At 37.6% G+C, this 17352-nt stretch overlaps 1 protein-coding gene across 1 annotated transcript; it reads right to left on the bottom strand.

The window, feature by feature from the left end:
- Positions 1-2252: 2252 nt before the first annotated feature.
- Positions 2253-16678, bottom strand: LOC139140373 (acid-sensing ion channel 2-like). Its single transcript, XM_070709580.1, has 13 exons — positions 16489-16678; positions 15703-15912; positions 13862-13990; positions 13327-13624; positions 11016-11125; positions 9623-9786; positions 9105-9212; positions 8551-8659; positions 7516-7588; positions 6680-6737; positions 6329-6399; positions 4320-4395; positions 2253-4101 (listed from the first exon to the last, which is right to left on the bottom strand). Exons 1-13 carry the CDS (start codon positions 16598-16600, stop codon positions 3964-3966), a joined length of 1656 nt encoding a protein of 551 aa, XP_070565681.1. The 5' UTR covers positions 16601-16678; the 3' UTR covers positions 2253-3963.
- Positions 16679-17352: the final 674 nt, after the last annotated feature.

Here is a 17352-nt window from a genome sequence, read left to right as displayed (position 1 = left end):
CATTGTAAGGCGGGGCACTATGTCCTTGATATGATTGAGACAAGTCACGGTTACATGTAGGTAAAAAGGCACTGAGCTTCACATTAACACTCACAACAAAGGTCTATTGTATATTTCTCTCGCTATCCATCTCTATATATCCATCTAAAATTATAAACTACATAATAACTATAACATAGCTTAATTTTAAAAAGCACAACAAACAAGAAATAGTATATGTATATATATATATATATATATATATATATATATATATATATATATATATATATATATATATATATATGTATGTTTACATACATACATACATTCATACCAAGAGCCCTAAATAGCTTTTGATCGGCCTAGCGCCTAAGACATACTATGTAGTCGAGGGTTCATCACTATGCTTACACACACCTATCAATACTCTGGTAAAGGCCATCTTTAACCAGCTGTCTCGTTTCCTGAGATAATCCCTATACAACGATTACCTGCAATTGTGCTATTAATGTCTATTAACTCCAGTGTAGACCTGCCAAATTCTACAACAGGTGTTTCTCGTGTTTAATCGCTCACAAGCCTCCGTGCTGTGGTAACAAAGGTAAACGCGATGTGTGAAGTTGCCCTAATATAGATTGTTTGATCTCTCTATTTATGCTTAAATCCTTTTTTTTGTTTCCCATCCGCATGCAATAGCTTTTCGGCTGAAATGGGAAAATAAAACACATTCGTTTTGCTCAAAAATACCGCATCGATCATGCTTTACTCAGACGATATCGCATGTGAGAGCGCCACCACGCACCAGATGATGAAAACAGAAACATGTTTAATCGCTATATGCAAATGTCGCATATGCATGTCACAATAAGGTGTATGCCAGCCTCTGAATGAAGCGTGTGATGGCTTTCATCATGAGTCCGTACCAGGTTGACGCTGCTCTTAATGCCGGTAATCTCTGAAGTGTCTGCTGTCCCAAACTTTGTCCTCAATATGCCACCACAAATGAGTTCTACCGTTTCTTTCTATCTGAGATATTTTCACTGGTCAGCTCATGCCTCTGCTAGTACAGGTCAAGGATAGGGAGAGTCGGGTTTTTTGTGGCCACTACTGTAATAACTTGCCCAGTTAACATCACCATTCATCTTTTCTTCAGGTACACTTCTATTTTCTGTTTCTGCCTGACCTCTTTCATCGGTTTCAGCCTTTCAAGATGTTTAATATCACTGACAACTCATTCTTTCACAGTGTATTTCTCAAGAAAATGGATCATTTGCTCTGGGTGTGCAGATGATACACTTTCTGTGTGAAGTCGATTCCGCAGTTGTACACGAGACAGAAAACCATCAATCATCTGACAGGTCTTTCGTATCAAGAGTATCTTCATAGGTATATGATGAAACTCGGAAACTTTGACTTATCAGGTATTGGTCTGGGACATGATATGGAGGACAGTTTACCCATCAAAATATCCACTCTTAGTAGTTTCTCTCTCTCTCTCTCTCTCTCTCTCTCTCTCTCTCTCTCTCTCTCTCTCTCTCTCTCTCTCTCTGTCTCTCTCTGTCTCTCTCTCCCACTTCGCTATATTATAATATACAGCTTCTTATTTATGGAAAACGTTATATACATTATATTTATATTTACAAATTTTTTATGAGACATATTAGAACACATCTTATTTTGTAAAACGTTAAGATGATGCTATAAGAGGGAGACATGAGTAATTATTTTATTAAAATGGGTTAAACAGCATAAGTAGGTGTTATGTGTGTCCTTTCTTTGGCGCTATTGATGCACCATTAACAGTTAATACAATCATGCATTTGACTTGTGCAGCTTATTGAAACTATGCGAATTGCAGTGACCTATTGTTGTGACGTTCATTTACACAACCCATTCATTTATCATAAACTTTGCAAATAAAAATTTGACCCTCTCCCAGGCCAAGTTTGTAAAATGTGACCTCCCCAATCTCTTCGCCCTTCCCCACTTATAGTAACTTTAGGCTCCGTTATTCTTAATTCAGAAATACAGCGTTAATAAAGCACATTTGAGATCGAAATTTAGTCCAATTTTAATGTAAATGGTCATATGAACAATGAAATTTGCCCATATTTCGACTAACATTCTTTGATTTCAGGGTGAAAAAATGCGGCCGAATAATGTCATAAATTGGTCCCCAGGCAGTCTGAAATCTTTTTGTATCTCTCTCACAGTAAACATGGCAAAAATAACAAGAGATATGAAAAAACTGAAGCGTACGAAGTTGGGAATAACAATAAAAATGGTGTTTATGCAATGTAATAAAGCAAGAGCAACATTCTCGGAGAATGGGCTTACAATCAGTATTGCGGAATATACATGTATATTCGTGTTACACTTAAAAGTGTATATCATTATGATACTTTAAAAAACAGTTATTAAGTAATTATAAAAGGTCTTCAGTAATATACATTTACCGTTAAGGGAGAAGGACACCCTTTTCAAATTCTGAAGCAGTGTTTCCCCTATACATGTATTAAGTGGACGTAAAACCAAAAAAATACAACTTGGTAAAGCAAATGAAAAATCTTTGCAAATAGAGAAATCATGGCAAGTCAATGCATTATGTGATATTTAAAAGTTATGACACAGTAGACAATCAGAAAACCATATCGTAATGACGATAGGTACTTTAGTGGTCACAAACTCTGCAAAGTTAAAACACGGGGGCACCGCTCGGGTCTGTATGAAAATATTTGGTTTCTAAATTTAACAATTGCTAGAAAAAGCTTGGCAAATATATATTTACATTAATTCATTACTCCAAGAGGCTTTGTTTATTATACCCCTTGGCCTAGCTTACCTAAACCAGTAAGGAGTGGACCATTGCAGTTAGTTTTTTTAGGGGGCAGAGTGACATTATCTTCTTACTTCCTAGAGTAAACGCGTTTTTGGTAAATGTTTTCTGACAAATATGGCACGCCTGTAATATTCTGACGGATCTTGAATATTTTTCCATTTTGACCGTCCCATTAAACATCGATTGGTCTACCAATAGGGGCAGTTTAAAAGCAGAATTTTGTCCGACCTGACTCTTAGCCCTCCGTCGCAATGACCAACCACACTTATAAGGCACATTTTCTTTGAAAACGGTCAGCGTTGCTTACTGTATTCAAGGATTGATTGTTTCGAAAGCAAAGAGCTTACATTTTAAATGCACATGGAGAATATTAATGACAGAGAATTAGAAAGAATCGCCGATTTATCCGATATATTATAATATTTCTCGGTTTCTTTTCTGTGCTGTAAGTTGATTAAAAAGCAGGTTAAAAACATAACCACATTCTTACATTGCATACCTGTAAAAGGAACTCTGAATGAGTCCTGACAATTTGATAAGACGATGTTCTTAAGAGCCTTCGTTAAGAGGGGTAATGATGGTCCGGATTATCATGTAAATGGTTTTTGAAGGACAGCGTTCAGTGATCGAGTATCTATGTCAGTCCTATCACTCGTGAGGCTTTAACAGTGACGTCAAACATTAAATATTGACATATGCGAACCACAGTTCCTACGTTTTGGCGGAGCGAGGGATAAGTCAAACCTCGATTCGTTCTACTGTGTCCAGTGGGGACTGTATTGCAGTGATATCTTGTACACATTATGAAATAAGCAAATCTATGAGAAAATACAAACGCAAATGTATTGCACAAAAATTGGTCACAAATATGATGCAAGACCCTTACAATTGGACACATTTTTAAAGGCAAATGAAAGGTATTTTATTTGGTAGAGGGAGAATGATATCATCAACAAAACGAAGGCACTGCAGTTCGCATGCACGTGTTTTATGCTTTGACGATGCATTAATACCCCAGCAATTCTTGTAAATGACAGAAAACCCATCTGGCTGTCTAGTATATTGCACACAGGAGTGTCGCGATTTCGCAGTCTAGTCCGACACTTGTGGTAGATGCTAACGGACTGTACCACAACATCTTATCATTGCGGAGAGTAAACCCTCGTTGCGAGAAAAGTCGCGATGTCGTACATAAACTCGAAAAATTCCAACACAGTAATAATTGAGAGTCCAATGTACAGGCCTAGTGTTCCACCTATGTCACTGAAAAGCGATTCCACCTGCAATAGATGATATGCAGACGAAAAGTGTTAGGAATATTCGTTTCGTTGAGTTTTAATTGGTCTTACCCGATTAAAAAGTTCCTGACCAATCTACTCTATATTTCCTGAAGGCATATCATTGGAAAGACAATTTTTATATCTTAACCTATCAACCCTGAACAGGGCTTAATGAAGAAGGCATGGAGAAAGCGAAAACCGTAACATAATTCACTTACCGGATAATCTGGGTTTTCACTAATCAGTTCGTAATTCAGTGCATCGAAGTAGATCACAAGACTAGCTAGATTCATGCTGAAATAAAAGGCAAATTGAACAAAAAAGCATGATCAGTCAAGTGGTAGTCAAATGTGAGTGCTAAATCCTATCTTTGCGAGTTTCCTACCTGATGGCAAATTTCCGTTTTTATATAAATATTGACGGGAAGACTCGGTTTGTTAATGTTTGTCAGTAGGGGATGCACCATTAGCCATTTGAGCCGTTTATGTTTTTGCGATTCTAAGGTCCGGCGTAGGAAAAGCATGAGTAAAGTCTTTTTATATCTCGAATAGCATAATTTATTCGTTTCGAAAAAATGATTGCAAAAGAAGAATGGCTGAAATTTTGCTTTGCACATCTGCAATGCGTAAACATGTGGTTAATCCAAACTCGTGTTCGATGATATGATATACGAGAACGCGTTGTATAAAGAGTTACTGACTGAGATGTGTCGGAACCTTCCGTCAGGTTGTATTATGCGCCCAACCTTGAGGCTCAGTCGACTTGTTGAATTGAATTTGGACAGTCGGGGAATTTGTCGGTCTTGTGTACCGATGAAAGCCCGCTTTTAACGGTCAGATTAAACCGCCAGCAACCATACTTCTCTGCACACTAGAAAGGTGAGAATTTCGTCTTCACATGTCGCGAATTTTCGTTGCAAATACCTACACATCGCGGGACATCATGTTTGTTGAGCGTATTCAGGGATATTGGCTTTCAGATGAGGTCATTCAAAAGTTTCAGCCTCATCGGCGGGATTGTTTCCGGAATTTTATCCTGACAGTTAAGTTGCTAGTTCGCCTCTGTGTCAACAATGACTTTAAAGGGGAAGTTCACCAAGGATGATTTTTACGTATGTGCTAGCTTTGAGGTCACTTGCCCCGGAAAAGCTATTTTCGCCATTTATAACTAGTAGATTTTTTACAAAAACCAATAATAATGGTACTCCATTTGAATCATGGGAAAAAGCGCCAAGCTTGGAGCTTGCATAATGTGATATGGAAGGGACCATTTTCCCATGGGTATGGCATTGTCCACTCATCTATGCTTGAACCAGTCTGTGCGTATTTACATAACTTTTGTTTATACTGAGTATCCTTGCATGGATGATGATTCACTTATAATAAACTGTCCACTGTCAGATTTTGTGTTGCTGTTTACTACTGTGTTACTGTGAGTGGACAATGTGGGGGCCATACCCGTCTGGAGATGGTCTCTTCCATATCACATTATGCAAGCTCCAAGCTTAGCGCTTTTTTCCCATGATTCAAATTACATGGGCAACTTCCTGTACTATTTTATCGTTTTTTGTAAAAAATCTTGCGAGTTATAAATGGTGAAAATAGTTTTTCGTGGATAAATGACCACAGAGCTACCACATATGTGAAAATCATCCTTGGTGAACTTCCCCTTTAAGTGTACCGTACTAAGTTTCTTCCGATTGCAGCTTTTTCAATCTCCCCCTTCCTTCCAAATTGCTTAATGTGACAAAATAAGTGAGCTATAACAGTTGCTATATTTCTCGAAATATTCAACAATTTTTGCCTTCTATGAGTAATTGAACTAACAAATACGTTGCAGCCTGAATACATGACTTGTCGGGCTCTCGCATCAGAAGACCATTTACGATATCACTGACGCTTAATGGTTTCAAATGAACTTGAGTGATAAAAACCTATCATTTATTCTGACAGCAATATTGTATACTGTTTGAAGTTTTGATTAAAATTGGTGATGATAGGCACTCAAACAATGTTGAATATATGAGTACTACTAGTTTCAACAGTTGTCGTCAGTGGTCAAAGGTGAAAACCACTCCAGCATACCTTGTGACATATGAACATTATATGGTTTTTGCGTACATCCAGATATTAATCACTTGTTTACCGTCAAAACTCTATGTGTTAAACGTTTTCTCCAGATGTTCCATTATCAAGTAAAAATTAATTCATCAGATATTGACACTTACTTGGCGGTCTCCATGTCATTAATGTTTCGTGTTTTGTCATTCGTTGACTGCAGAGATCTCAACAAAGGTTTCTAGAACAAGGAAAAAAACAGCCTCTTTAAAGTGAAACTTTATTTCATGGATTTCAGAAACTGACGTCATATGTACAGTAAAATAGTTACGATATGGCATCTATGTTACATAAAGATGTCGTAGGCGCAAACATCAATTAACTGTAATCTGACACTTTTCACAACTGTCAACACAATTTTTTTCCTTTACAACGATACAACAGTGTACCATATGACCTGCGTATTCTACGTTCATTCTAATAATGCTTACATGCCGAGCTGGTGGAATTGTAAAACTTACCAGATACACTTCTGCCGGCCATGCGGACTGTGATGCTGTATACGTGTAGTATTTGTCCCTGTTTCAATATAAAAATGCGATACCCTAACATCAGTACATTGGGAGTCGATTGTCATGTATTTGCGCAGGTAGAGAGGGTGATAAAAGGATCAAAGTGATGACGATGATTATAAAAAATAACAATGTTGCGATGGTGGTAGCACTGATATGAAATAAAAGGGACAAAGGCATAATATAAAACATTATTTCAATTATTCTCAGTCATGCAATATGTCATAGATACTGTTCCTTTGAATTGAAATAAATGTCAATACTTTGAGGGCACGTTACCATTTCCGGTTGAGACCAAGATATTACGTCATCGGCCATATAGTGTCAGGCACCAAGGATGAGAATACTGCTCAAGGATAATAACGCATTATGTTTCAGTCAGCAGAATAAAATAAAGCACTCTTTCCATGAAACAAAACCAAAACTAATTTCAAAAGATTGTTGCTCTATTCCTTTAATAGATTTAGATGCTGCGAGTGCTCGGCGAGATAACGAAGAATGTCATTGGTCTATACTTCACTGATAATTTGAGTTCATTATGCCGCCATGGATATTTGAATCAGTTACGCATGCGCCACAACTCTACGACTAGTACTGTTCTCACAGTATCCTAGGAATTTACATGCGTCGACAGAAAGTGTTCTCTTGGCAGTGCTTAGCTATCCTGTAGTATAAACTACAATTTGCCGGGAAAGAGCGGATACAAAGCGTCCAGCACTGGACAGATTATATCTTCCTGTCGTATGTCAAACCACCGGCAATTAGACGTCAAGCATAGAACTTACCAGCAGGGTACAGGACAGCCACAATCAAGCATGTTCTTTTGGAAAAGAAAATGCATCAGTTGTTGACATAAATCTACAGAAAAACAGACAACAGAGAAATAAAGTAAGGCAGAATCACGATAATAGTTAGGACAAGTTCACATTTCGATGGAGACGCGAACTGCAAGAAGGTTTTAACTGGCGTTGGCAGTGCAACATCGTGATGATGGACTTGGCTTATGCACACTTTACTTCGTTGATAGGTTCAGAAACTATGCACGCAGAACTCATTGCAATATACTAACGTATGATCCTGCTGCTGAATTTCTATTGGGGGATGTCCTTTTGTTTCATCTAACTATCTTCGCTTTATAAACTGTCGTTTTTAAAGACGCTGTGGCTGTCGATACTGTTAATGGCAACTTTTGTTTCCTTTGCCAAGATCTCTGTGACATGATTGCTCGGTCAGAGAGAAGAAAAGATTCTACAAAATGAACCGGTCTTTAAAGATTACACCTGTACTTAAATAGTTAAATGAAGCTTTTATCATCTCCTTTTGACAAGTACAACAAAATTCAGTATTTCAAAAAACAAAAAGAAGAAGAGTTTACACATGGATGACGGCAATTGTGATTTTGTCGATAAATGCTTGGTAATACTGGTAATATGTTTCCCTACTACGAAATAGAGGGCAGCAGCCCTCCTTTTTTGAAAGAGAATTATATTTGATAGTCTCTTTGAGGAAAATTTAAGCAAACTTTTATTTACAAGTGATTTGTAACATCTGTGTGGATATTGAATTAAGTACACCATGATGTTTGTATTCTGTGAATGTTTCACGTTCGAACTAGAGCCATACGAGAACTACAGCACTGACATTTAAAAACTCAAGGGTCGCTATTACGACATTTCTCTTCCGTCCCGAATTCATCCGGGGTATGCGAACACTGACAATAAGCCATGGAGTTCTGCCCAAAAACTTGATCACACCAGTCATGGACTAACATCAAATCATGAAAACGACAACACGGGCTGAGTAACAGATCACTCGCTCACCTTGTGTTTTGTTAAGTATTGAGCATGGCGGTATTCCTTCCATTCGGAATTTTTGAGAGCATCCACATTCCAGGGCTATTTTATTTCGAAGACAATAGTCTTGGCAGGCCTGGAGTATTGTTAAATAATATTCAGTTAAAACCCTCTACTTTCAGACGCCACACAAGACTGATTTATTGCGTTAATAATATTGCGTAAATAATACCATATATATATATATATATATATATATATATATATATATATATATATATGTGTGTGTGTGTGTGTGTGTGTGTGTGTGTGTGTGTGTGTGTGTGTGTGTGTGTGGTGTGTGTAGGTGTCTGTGTGTGTGTGTCTGTAGAAATATAGAGATGTTAAAACTCATTAGCTGATCGATAGCATTGATTGAAATATTTAAGTCAGACTTGTAATTCTGTCCTTCAAACCTACTTCAGTTCAAGTCAAGATCCTGTTGATGCAATTGGAACGGGAGTGTCCACAGTTTTTAAAAAGGTTTAAGTACAATTGGTCGACTGCTTGTGCGAAGAGCGGAAGTCTACATGTCTACATACCTGTAACTTGTATCGGTAACTACTTCCATAATAAGTATTCTCTCCTTGTTTCGTATGTTGGTCACCCTCACATTCTCCATAAGGATCCGATAACCTTGTAATTACATGCTGTCAAAATGTAGTAATGTGTCACTCGGGTAGGTTGTGCAAGCTTATATGCAATTCTAGATCTCTATCAATTCGACGTGTTTAATTTTAAGACCATGAAAGACCCCTCCCACAACATCATAGTAAGAGACGGGTTTAACGGAACTCTTAAAATGTGTCGACAGGTTGAGCTCTGCAGTGACCTCCCTAAATGAATCATTTCGAAATTTAGTGATTTGGTGTAAACCTGATATCTTGACTTTGTTGTTCTGCGTCATCGTTCCGACAATCTTAGTCTGACTAATAAACTTCATGGAGGCGGTGACATGATCATAATGAAGATATCAAATTTTGGTGCTGCTACATATACCTTACAAGTACTGTGGCCCTGCTGGTTTCCAGCTGTAATCGACAGACAGAGAAGTACCAACCTCTTTTATTGCAAGTGAAGTCACTGTACCCGGTTTGATAGTTATTCCCTCGTTGAAAGGGAAACTGGGAACGTCGTAGGGCACGATGTTCACACGCGCACCGGCATTTCGTCCGTAAATGCTGATGTATTCCGACTGCTCGAGGAACAGTGTCAGTTTTAACCCTGCGTAGTTGAACGTGAATATTACAAGATTGAATGAATGCCATTAATTAGAAGGTGTTCACAATGACACCATGGCCGAGCAAAACTGTGTCAAACATCAAGCAGTCATATGGAACTGCTTTTATGTAAGCAAAGGTAAGAGGTAAGTGCTAGCAGATAGTGCTGAGGTATGAAGTAAGTGCTGTGAAAGCCGGGATACGAGGTAAGTGCTATCAGAGCTGCGGTGCGAGGTAAGTGCTATCAGAGCTGGGGTTCGAGATAAGTGTTATTAGAGCTTGGTATGAGGTAAGTGCTGATAGAATTTTGGTATGGGGTAAGAGCTACAGCAGCTGGGGTACAAGGTAAGTGCTATAAGAGATGGGGCATAAGGTAACTGCTATAAAAGTTGGGCATGAGGTAAGTGCGATAAAAGCTGGAGTATGAGGTAATTGCTATAAGAGCTTTAATACCATATTCAGATTCACACTCATAGGTATGATTTTGCGATCAACGCAAGATGAGTTACATTAAGCAATAAAATCTGAAGCGGACATTGGTTATCCGATTCTCTTTTCAGGTCATGCAAAAGAAATTGATGCCATTGCGAAAAATGCTTTCCCTTAGGAAGGCAGGTACATATAGTTCCGTATAACAATACTTTAAACTGCCCTTAACGTCTTTGTGCCCGACTTTAGACGTCGAGAAAACTAAAAAAAAAATACTAAGATAAATCATAGAATTCCTTAGAAATCCAATTTCATATTCCGGCTGGCAAATCTGGTCGCTTTACAAGGGAAATTTATTTTATTTCTTAAAGCTCCTTTCGGGCACTTTTAAGAAACATAGACTGTCTTCTATTTTTAACTGAATAAAATCCACACTACAGCTTTTTTAATTAAGATACCGAGCCACATGAAGAAATGATCAGTATCTGCCCATTTTCAGGTAGATTGTTATATGATTTGACTTTTCATTAATAAAAAGAACATGAATTAGCATGGCCGTCAAAATACATCAACCATTACAAATATTGAACATCACAACTATGCAGGCTGTTTTATTAACCATATAATGGAGACTTCAAGATGTGAATAGTCACTGTCTCCTGTCATAACCACAGTCCCTCCAGGACCGTATGACGGGCTGTACAGCGCCTTATTCCCTAATTCGCCTTACAAAAGCTGGGTATAGCAATCTGTAAAGGGTTTGAGTGTACATCAATTTTGACGACATAATTTTAATCCACTCACCGTAACTACTGCCAGTCCTGGTTGCATGGAACACTGGAAGCCCGTCTCTCCCATGATTGAATTTGAAACAATTCCCGTACAAATGATCTTGAAATGTGTAAAAATCTTGACTGCAAGGGAAAATTATATATATCTTGACTACAAGAGAAACTATATATATATTATATATATATATATATATAATATATATATATATATATATATATATATATATATATATATATATATATATAAAATTTGTAAATAGTAGTTTCATGCATCCTGCAATCAACGGACAGACAGAACGATGATTGCAGGATGCAGGGCGCTTAAGCAAATGACATTATTACGTTGTACTCGAAGTTATCATATATATCTTGACTACAAGAGAAACGTAATATATATATATATATATATAGATATATATATATATATATATATATATATATATTATATATATAAAATTTGTAAATAGTAGTTTCATGCATCCTGCAATCAACGGACAGACAGAACGATGATTGCAGGATGCAGGGCGCTTAAGCAAATGACATTATTACGTTGTACTCGAAGTTATCATATATATCTTGACTACAAGAGAAACGTATATATATATATTATATATATATATATATTATATATATATATATATATATATATATATATATATATATATATATATAAAAATTGTAAATTGTAGTTTCATGCATCCTGCAATCAACGGACAGACAGAACGATGATTGCAGGATGCAGGCCGCTTAAGCAAATGACATTATTACGTTGTACTCGAAGTTACTTGTGGTTTTATTTAACGCTTTACTATTGCCATCGGGCAATGTAATTTCCCACGACGACATATGGATACTTATCATACTTTCCATATTAACACGATTGTAACTAATTTGGGAGAATCAGATCTTCATATTCTTCAAATTTCTGAAAGTAATAAGTGCCCTGTAGATGAATGTTGCAATATTACACACTACTCACAAAAACAAGTGTATAAGTTAAAAAGAAAAGCAGATGTTACAATTGCAGTTTAAACAGACATTATTTCACTATCCAATTATCCGAAATTAGTTCCAGTCGTGTTACTTGTCACATAGCGTGGTCGAGCAGAATTGGCCATGATCGTTCGGTATGTATATTCTTCTCAATGGTTCGTTGCTATCCAGCGGAATCTCGTATAAGAGGCCGGTAGGAACGCATGTACAGGCGAGTTGTACACCATTATCAGATAGTTTAATCGCGATACTTCTTCATGGTTTTACAATGTCTAGAGAGGTCGGCTGTCTACAAAGACGTCACAGTGGTCAACCACAGTCAAACAGACTTGGCTTCTCACTGAAGTCAGTACGTCAAAGTCTTAGAGCGTCTTCATCTCTGTGTCTAGGTGCATGACAAGCAAAGGAGTGCGTAGCAAAGGATTGCAAAACGTAGAGTGCATTTCTGTATAGAAAGTGCACAACTTAAATCGTTTCCAAATCTGCATTCATGGAAATATATAATTAACTGAAGCTGAGTCGGCAAAAGCAAAGGGGAAGTAGGTCGCTCCCACCCGTAAGTTGGGAGCATTCGTTTTTATGGGGACGGGGGTTGGTGTAAACCATGGGGTTGACATTTACAAAACTGTTTTTAGGGGGGAGTCAAATTTTGCAATCGATTATTGGGGGTCACATTTCCGAAGGTTGTATGGAGTTATGGCAAAAACAACAGAATTGACCATAAAGTATATAAAACGGAATATGAACATGGCTTTATTCTGTCTGAACTGGTGATAACAAGCAGAAGAGAGCACTTTTGTTCTAAAAATAAAATTTTCAAGTTAACCAAGAGAAATTAGTGCCATGCCATGTTCGATATAACTTTATAGCACCTTGAATACGGGAAAATCACGCCAAGTTTTGAAAATATGGTGTTATATGAAGTGTTTGCAAAGATTTTTGGACTTTGTATTTAGGCCTACAGACATTTAAACAAGATATTTGATTTTAGAACTCAATTGAAAAGTTGATACATCATGTTGTTTAGAACCCTATGAACATAATTTTCTAATACAAAAATAGCTAAATCTGTGTATCTATAGACATTTGATAATTGATATTAATGTACTTGATTAGACTAGGGTGGTTACCTGTACATGTGTGTACAAGAAATTTTATTTTGGAATTTCACCGAAATGCTGATTCCCTAAACATTGTAGTCTATGAAGAAACTATGAATAATTCTTTTTACAATACAAAAATAGCTAAATCCGTGCTTTTATTTTTATACGTTTTCCTACGTCTGTGACAGTAAGCGTGACATTGTTGCATAATGTTTGTTGTAATCTCACCTTATATTGCATGGTTTTTCGTCGTACGTACACTGCAGTACAAAATCTTCTAGCTGGTGTCCGTACTTGTGAACCTCGTCTTTGCTCAGCTTGAGAACATCCTCAAGGTCGCTGAAATCCGGCGTTGAACTAAAGGTCATGAACCCCGGCCAGTCCGGTGGGCGTTCACCTTTCACCCGTTCGAAGCGGTTGTCTTGGTAATAGTTCCGGCGGAAATCGTCGAAGAGGCTCTTGTCACTCGAGATGTGTAAATAATCGTCGTACCAACCGTCTCTGAATACAACAGCCCTTGTGTAAGCTGAAGAGTGATTCAATGGACACTACATTGTAAGGTCATATAAAAGAATAGTATAATAGAGGTGATCGGGGACGCAGACAAAAGGAGGTACATATGTTCCGTTTTCGTGAACAATATTCGAAACGATAGCAGTCAGAAAAAGAAATACGCTCGGATAAAGCAAAAGTTGATTTTGCTATCGTTGTTTTATTAGCTTTCATTGTTAATGTATTTCAAAATATAAACTGATTGCATTACTTTTGTCGACGCAGTTCGAGTCTTCGTCGTTGCCATTCGGGCAGTCCCAAACTGTGTCACATATCTTGTAAGGGTTAATGCACAACGTTCCGTTGCCATCACAGTCGAATTCCCCTTCATCACAGAGACCTAGATCATAGCAAGACATAAACATGAGATTTTTAGGACTTAGTAATACAGATCGCATGTCACGACTCATCTCAGTTGAAAAGAGAAAAAGGCTTTCTCTTCTACAAATTTTACCCACCCTCACAATCCTTCAGAAATGCAAATAGTGTGACCGTTGTATTTAGCGACATCAGCTTTCTCGGAGGTGTTGCGTTAAAGAAATAAAGGGCGACGCTCTGACCATCAACGTTTATTTATGGGCAAGGACGAGAGAAAGTCAAAAATTAACGGGCGAGGCTTTTCGAGCCCGTTAATTTTGGTTTTCCTCTCGCTCTCGCCCAGAGATAAACGTTAATGGTCAGGACTGAGTCCGTTATTTCCATTATATTATCAACGAACCCAAGAAATCCGTCAAAATTTACGAAAATTTCCCACTCGAAAGACAACGGGCCCCAGAACGTGTATTACACAAATGTTGTATTCACCGAATAGTGACGTGCTGCGCTGTATGCAAATTCAGTGTAAAATATTACATGGGACGCACTCTCATGCTATAAGCATTTGCAAATCCGCAGATTCTTTTTGGAAAAAGTGTCTAAACCTAGTTATGATGTTTACACTGCCGTACGTTGTTAATATTATTATTCATATTCACGAGCATGAAAACAAACCATTATTGTGTATTATATTAAAATGAACTGTCCTTCGCATTTTAATGGGTCGAGCTGAACCATGTGACTGACCAGAAATACTCAGTAATGGTTTGCTTACATGCCATTGAATATGAATAATAATGTTAACATCGTAACTTTACACTTGAAACGTAAATTGTGATTTGTACAAAGATCATAATCGATCAAAACCCAAAATGAAGCACTTACACTCCACGTTTAGACACTTTTTCTCGAAAAAATCTCCCGATTTGAAAAAAAATTACAGTGTGTCGCGTATTGCACAGGTTCTGGGACCCCGTTGTCTTTCGCATGGGAAATTTTCGTGAATTTTGACGGTTTTTTTTCGATTGTTGATAATATAATGGAAATTACAGATCAACCCTTACCATTAACATTTATTTATGGGCGCGGGCGAGAGGAAAGCCAAGCCTCACCCGTTAATATTTAGCTTTCATCTCGTCCTTTCCCCTAAATAAATGGCCAGGACATCGGCCATTATTTCTCTATTCGTAGTCAGTCACATTGTTCACTGAGCTCGACCAATTAAAAATGCAACGGACAGGGCATGGTAATATAATTCACTGTAACAGACGTTCGGCATGAAACAAAGTAAAACCTCGTGAAAGACTGCATCTGTCCGCTGTTAACAGATGGGGTGCCATCTTTGACATGACTTCAGTTATTTTCTCCCTCACATGAAAAAAAAAACTTATCCCAATGTTTTGGTTTGTTGATATAAACTGTTAATGGCCGGCCTGTAGCTGTCCGGGCGTGCTCATCTCACATGTATGAAACGAATAATATAATTTCTGTCATTACCCAATTACGTCAACAAGGAATAATGTCGAAGCATGAAAGTAACCCGCCTGTTATGAGAATTCTAGAGAGAACTTATCAATCATGTCGGTTTTGCCTCTTTCAAAACTTTGGCAGTTCCGATGTTGAGGACGAACATTTTCGCCGGCCACTGTGGTTTCTCTAAGTCTCATCTTATATCAGAGGGGAATGTCAGGCCCTGTTAGTAATGCAAAATAGCTACATGAATCATAAAATACATACCCGATGTTTTATTCTCTGCGGATGAATTTCTCCGAGGATGCGACGCGGTGGGAGTTGCTGACCGTGCGGGACTGGGACTGTCTGTTGGCTGGCAGTTCTCTTCGTCGGTCATGTCTAGACAATCGTTGTGTGAGTCACACAGCTGACTCATCGAGATACATTGACTTGAATCATCGCAAAGGAAGCATCCAGAATCCAAAACATCAGTGGCTAAAGAAGCAGGAATAGTACCACTGAGTACTTTAAAATAGTTGAAGGTACGCATAGAAAGTTAACATGGAAGCGCTTGGCCCCGAGAAAAACCGAGGGACATACTATTCACACGAAAGCAAATATCTTTGCTGATTGAGTGGTGGGTCCCTAAATCCCCGTTGTGAACTGAAGCACGACTAGCAAGCCTGCGTATATTTTTTTATGAATAATGCGCCTCGGGGACAGATACTCAGACTCAAACTTTGACAATTCTTTTCTGATCTACTGCTTGTTGGGGCTCATTTTCAGTCACTTGGTGTAAGAAAAATGTTCACCGTCTTAGTTTTCTAAAAATCGAAAAATGCATTTTTCTCCATAGAGTAAACAAAGGAATGACGGCCATTTTGAATTTCGTACGCGTACGGAACGCGTAGCCACTACGTTGCGTTATCGCCACCGGTGCAATCCTTAACCTCTCTAATGGCTGTAGAATTTATTTTTGACTGGATAACCGTTATCACTTAGCTCCATCGTATTATAATAATATTATTAATATTATAATATTTATTGTAAACGTGAATGAAGAATGCATACTTGTCTCTGAAACTCTTTCCGTCCGGACAGAATAGTGGAGCATGAAGCCAGTGCCTTCGCTGTTCATTCCAGAAGTGTGATAAATATCAACTTTGTTTGATGTGACTGTCATCGGAGGGGGTAATTCATTCCCACAGTACTGGTTGAACGTATTTTCACCTTCCAACTCGATGAGCTGAAAAACAGATTCCTTTTGTTGTGTTAAACTTTAAATGCTTCCCTTTATCTGTCTGTCATTTTGTCTGCCTCTATCTTTCTGGTAGTTTGTAAAACCAAATTCCAACTGAAATTCTCCCGTTTTTCAGTGTATATTGCAGTTATCTGTAAATTGCAACTTTGCCACCTGTTTGCAACTGTATTGAAACTGGTATGCTCAACATGATGAGCAATATAATATTCACCACAGATTAATTCCGAAGACCATGAAGTATAGAAATATGTAATTAGCTGAAATTTCTTTGGCTGCTGTCATTGTATCATCACTTTACAAGAGTGTAATTACATTTGGTCAAGTCCTTAATATGCTTTATATACCAAACTGTGGAACTCATTAGATATGCAAATAATAAATTAGTTGATATGATAATGCAAAAAATCTTTCACTGGTGCAATATAATTGCCTAATCAATATACATAGTAAGTTTCATAAACTTTTGTGGAGTCCTACCAGTCTGATGTCATTAATTGGTAAAGTTAGTTCAATATGCAAAGAGATAACTAGCTGGTGTAACAATGCTAAACAACTTTCAGTAATATATTATTATGGTATCTTCAGTGTACAAAGTTGTCAACTTTGATCAAGTGTATTCATATATATCCCTAATTAACATATTTCATTAAATATTCAAATATGTTATTGGCGTA

The sequence above is a fragment of the Ptychodera flava genome, chromosome 9 (genome assembly GCF_041260155.1).
Source record: "Ptychodera flava strain L36383 chromosome 9, AS_Pfla_20210202, whole genome shotgun sequence".
Taxonomy (NCBI): Eukaryota; Metazoa; Hemichordata; class Enteropneusta; family Ptychoderidae; genus Ptychodera; species Ptychodera flava.
This window is presented reverse-complemented; position numbering and strand designations above follow the sequence as displayed.

Coding starts and splice junctions, on each gene's coding strand:
- LOC139140373 (XM_070709580.1), bottom strand. CDS start 16,600: ATGACAGTCACATCAAACAAAGTTGATATTTATCACACTTCTGGAATG. Junction 13,625..13,861: donor CTCGAACTGCGTCGACAAAA/GTAATGCAATCA, acceptor ATCACTCTTCAG/CTTACACAAGGGCTGTTGTA. Junction 11,126..13,326: donor GAAAAACCATGCAATATAAG/GTGAGATTACAA, acceptor TTTCCCTTGCAG/TCAAGATTTTTACACATTTC.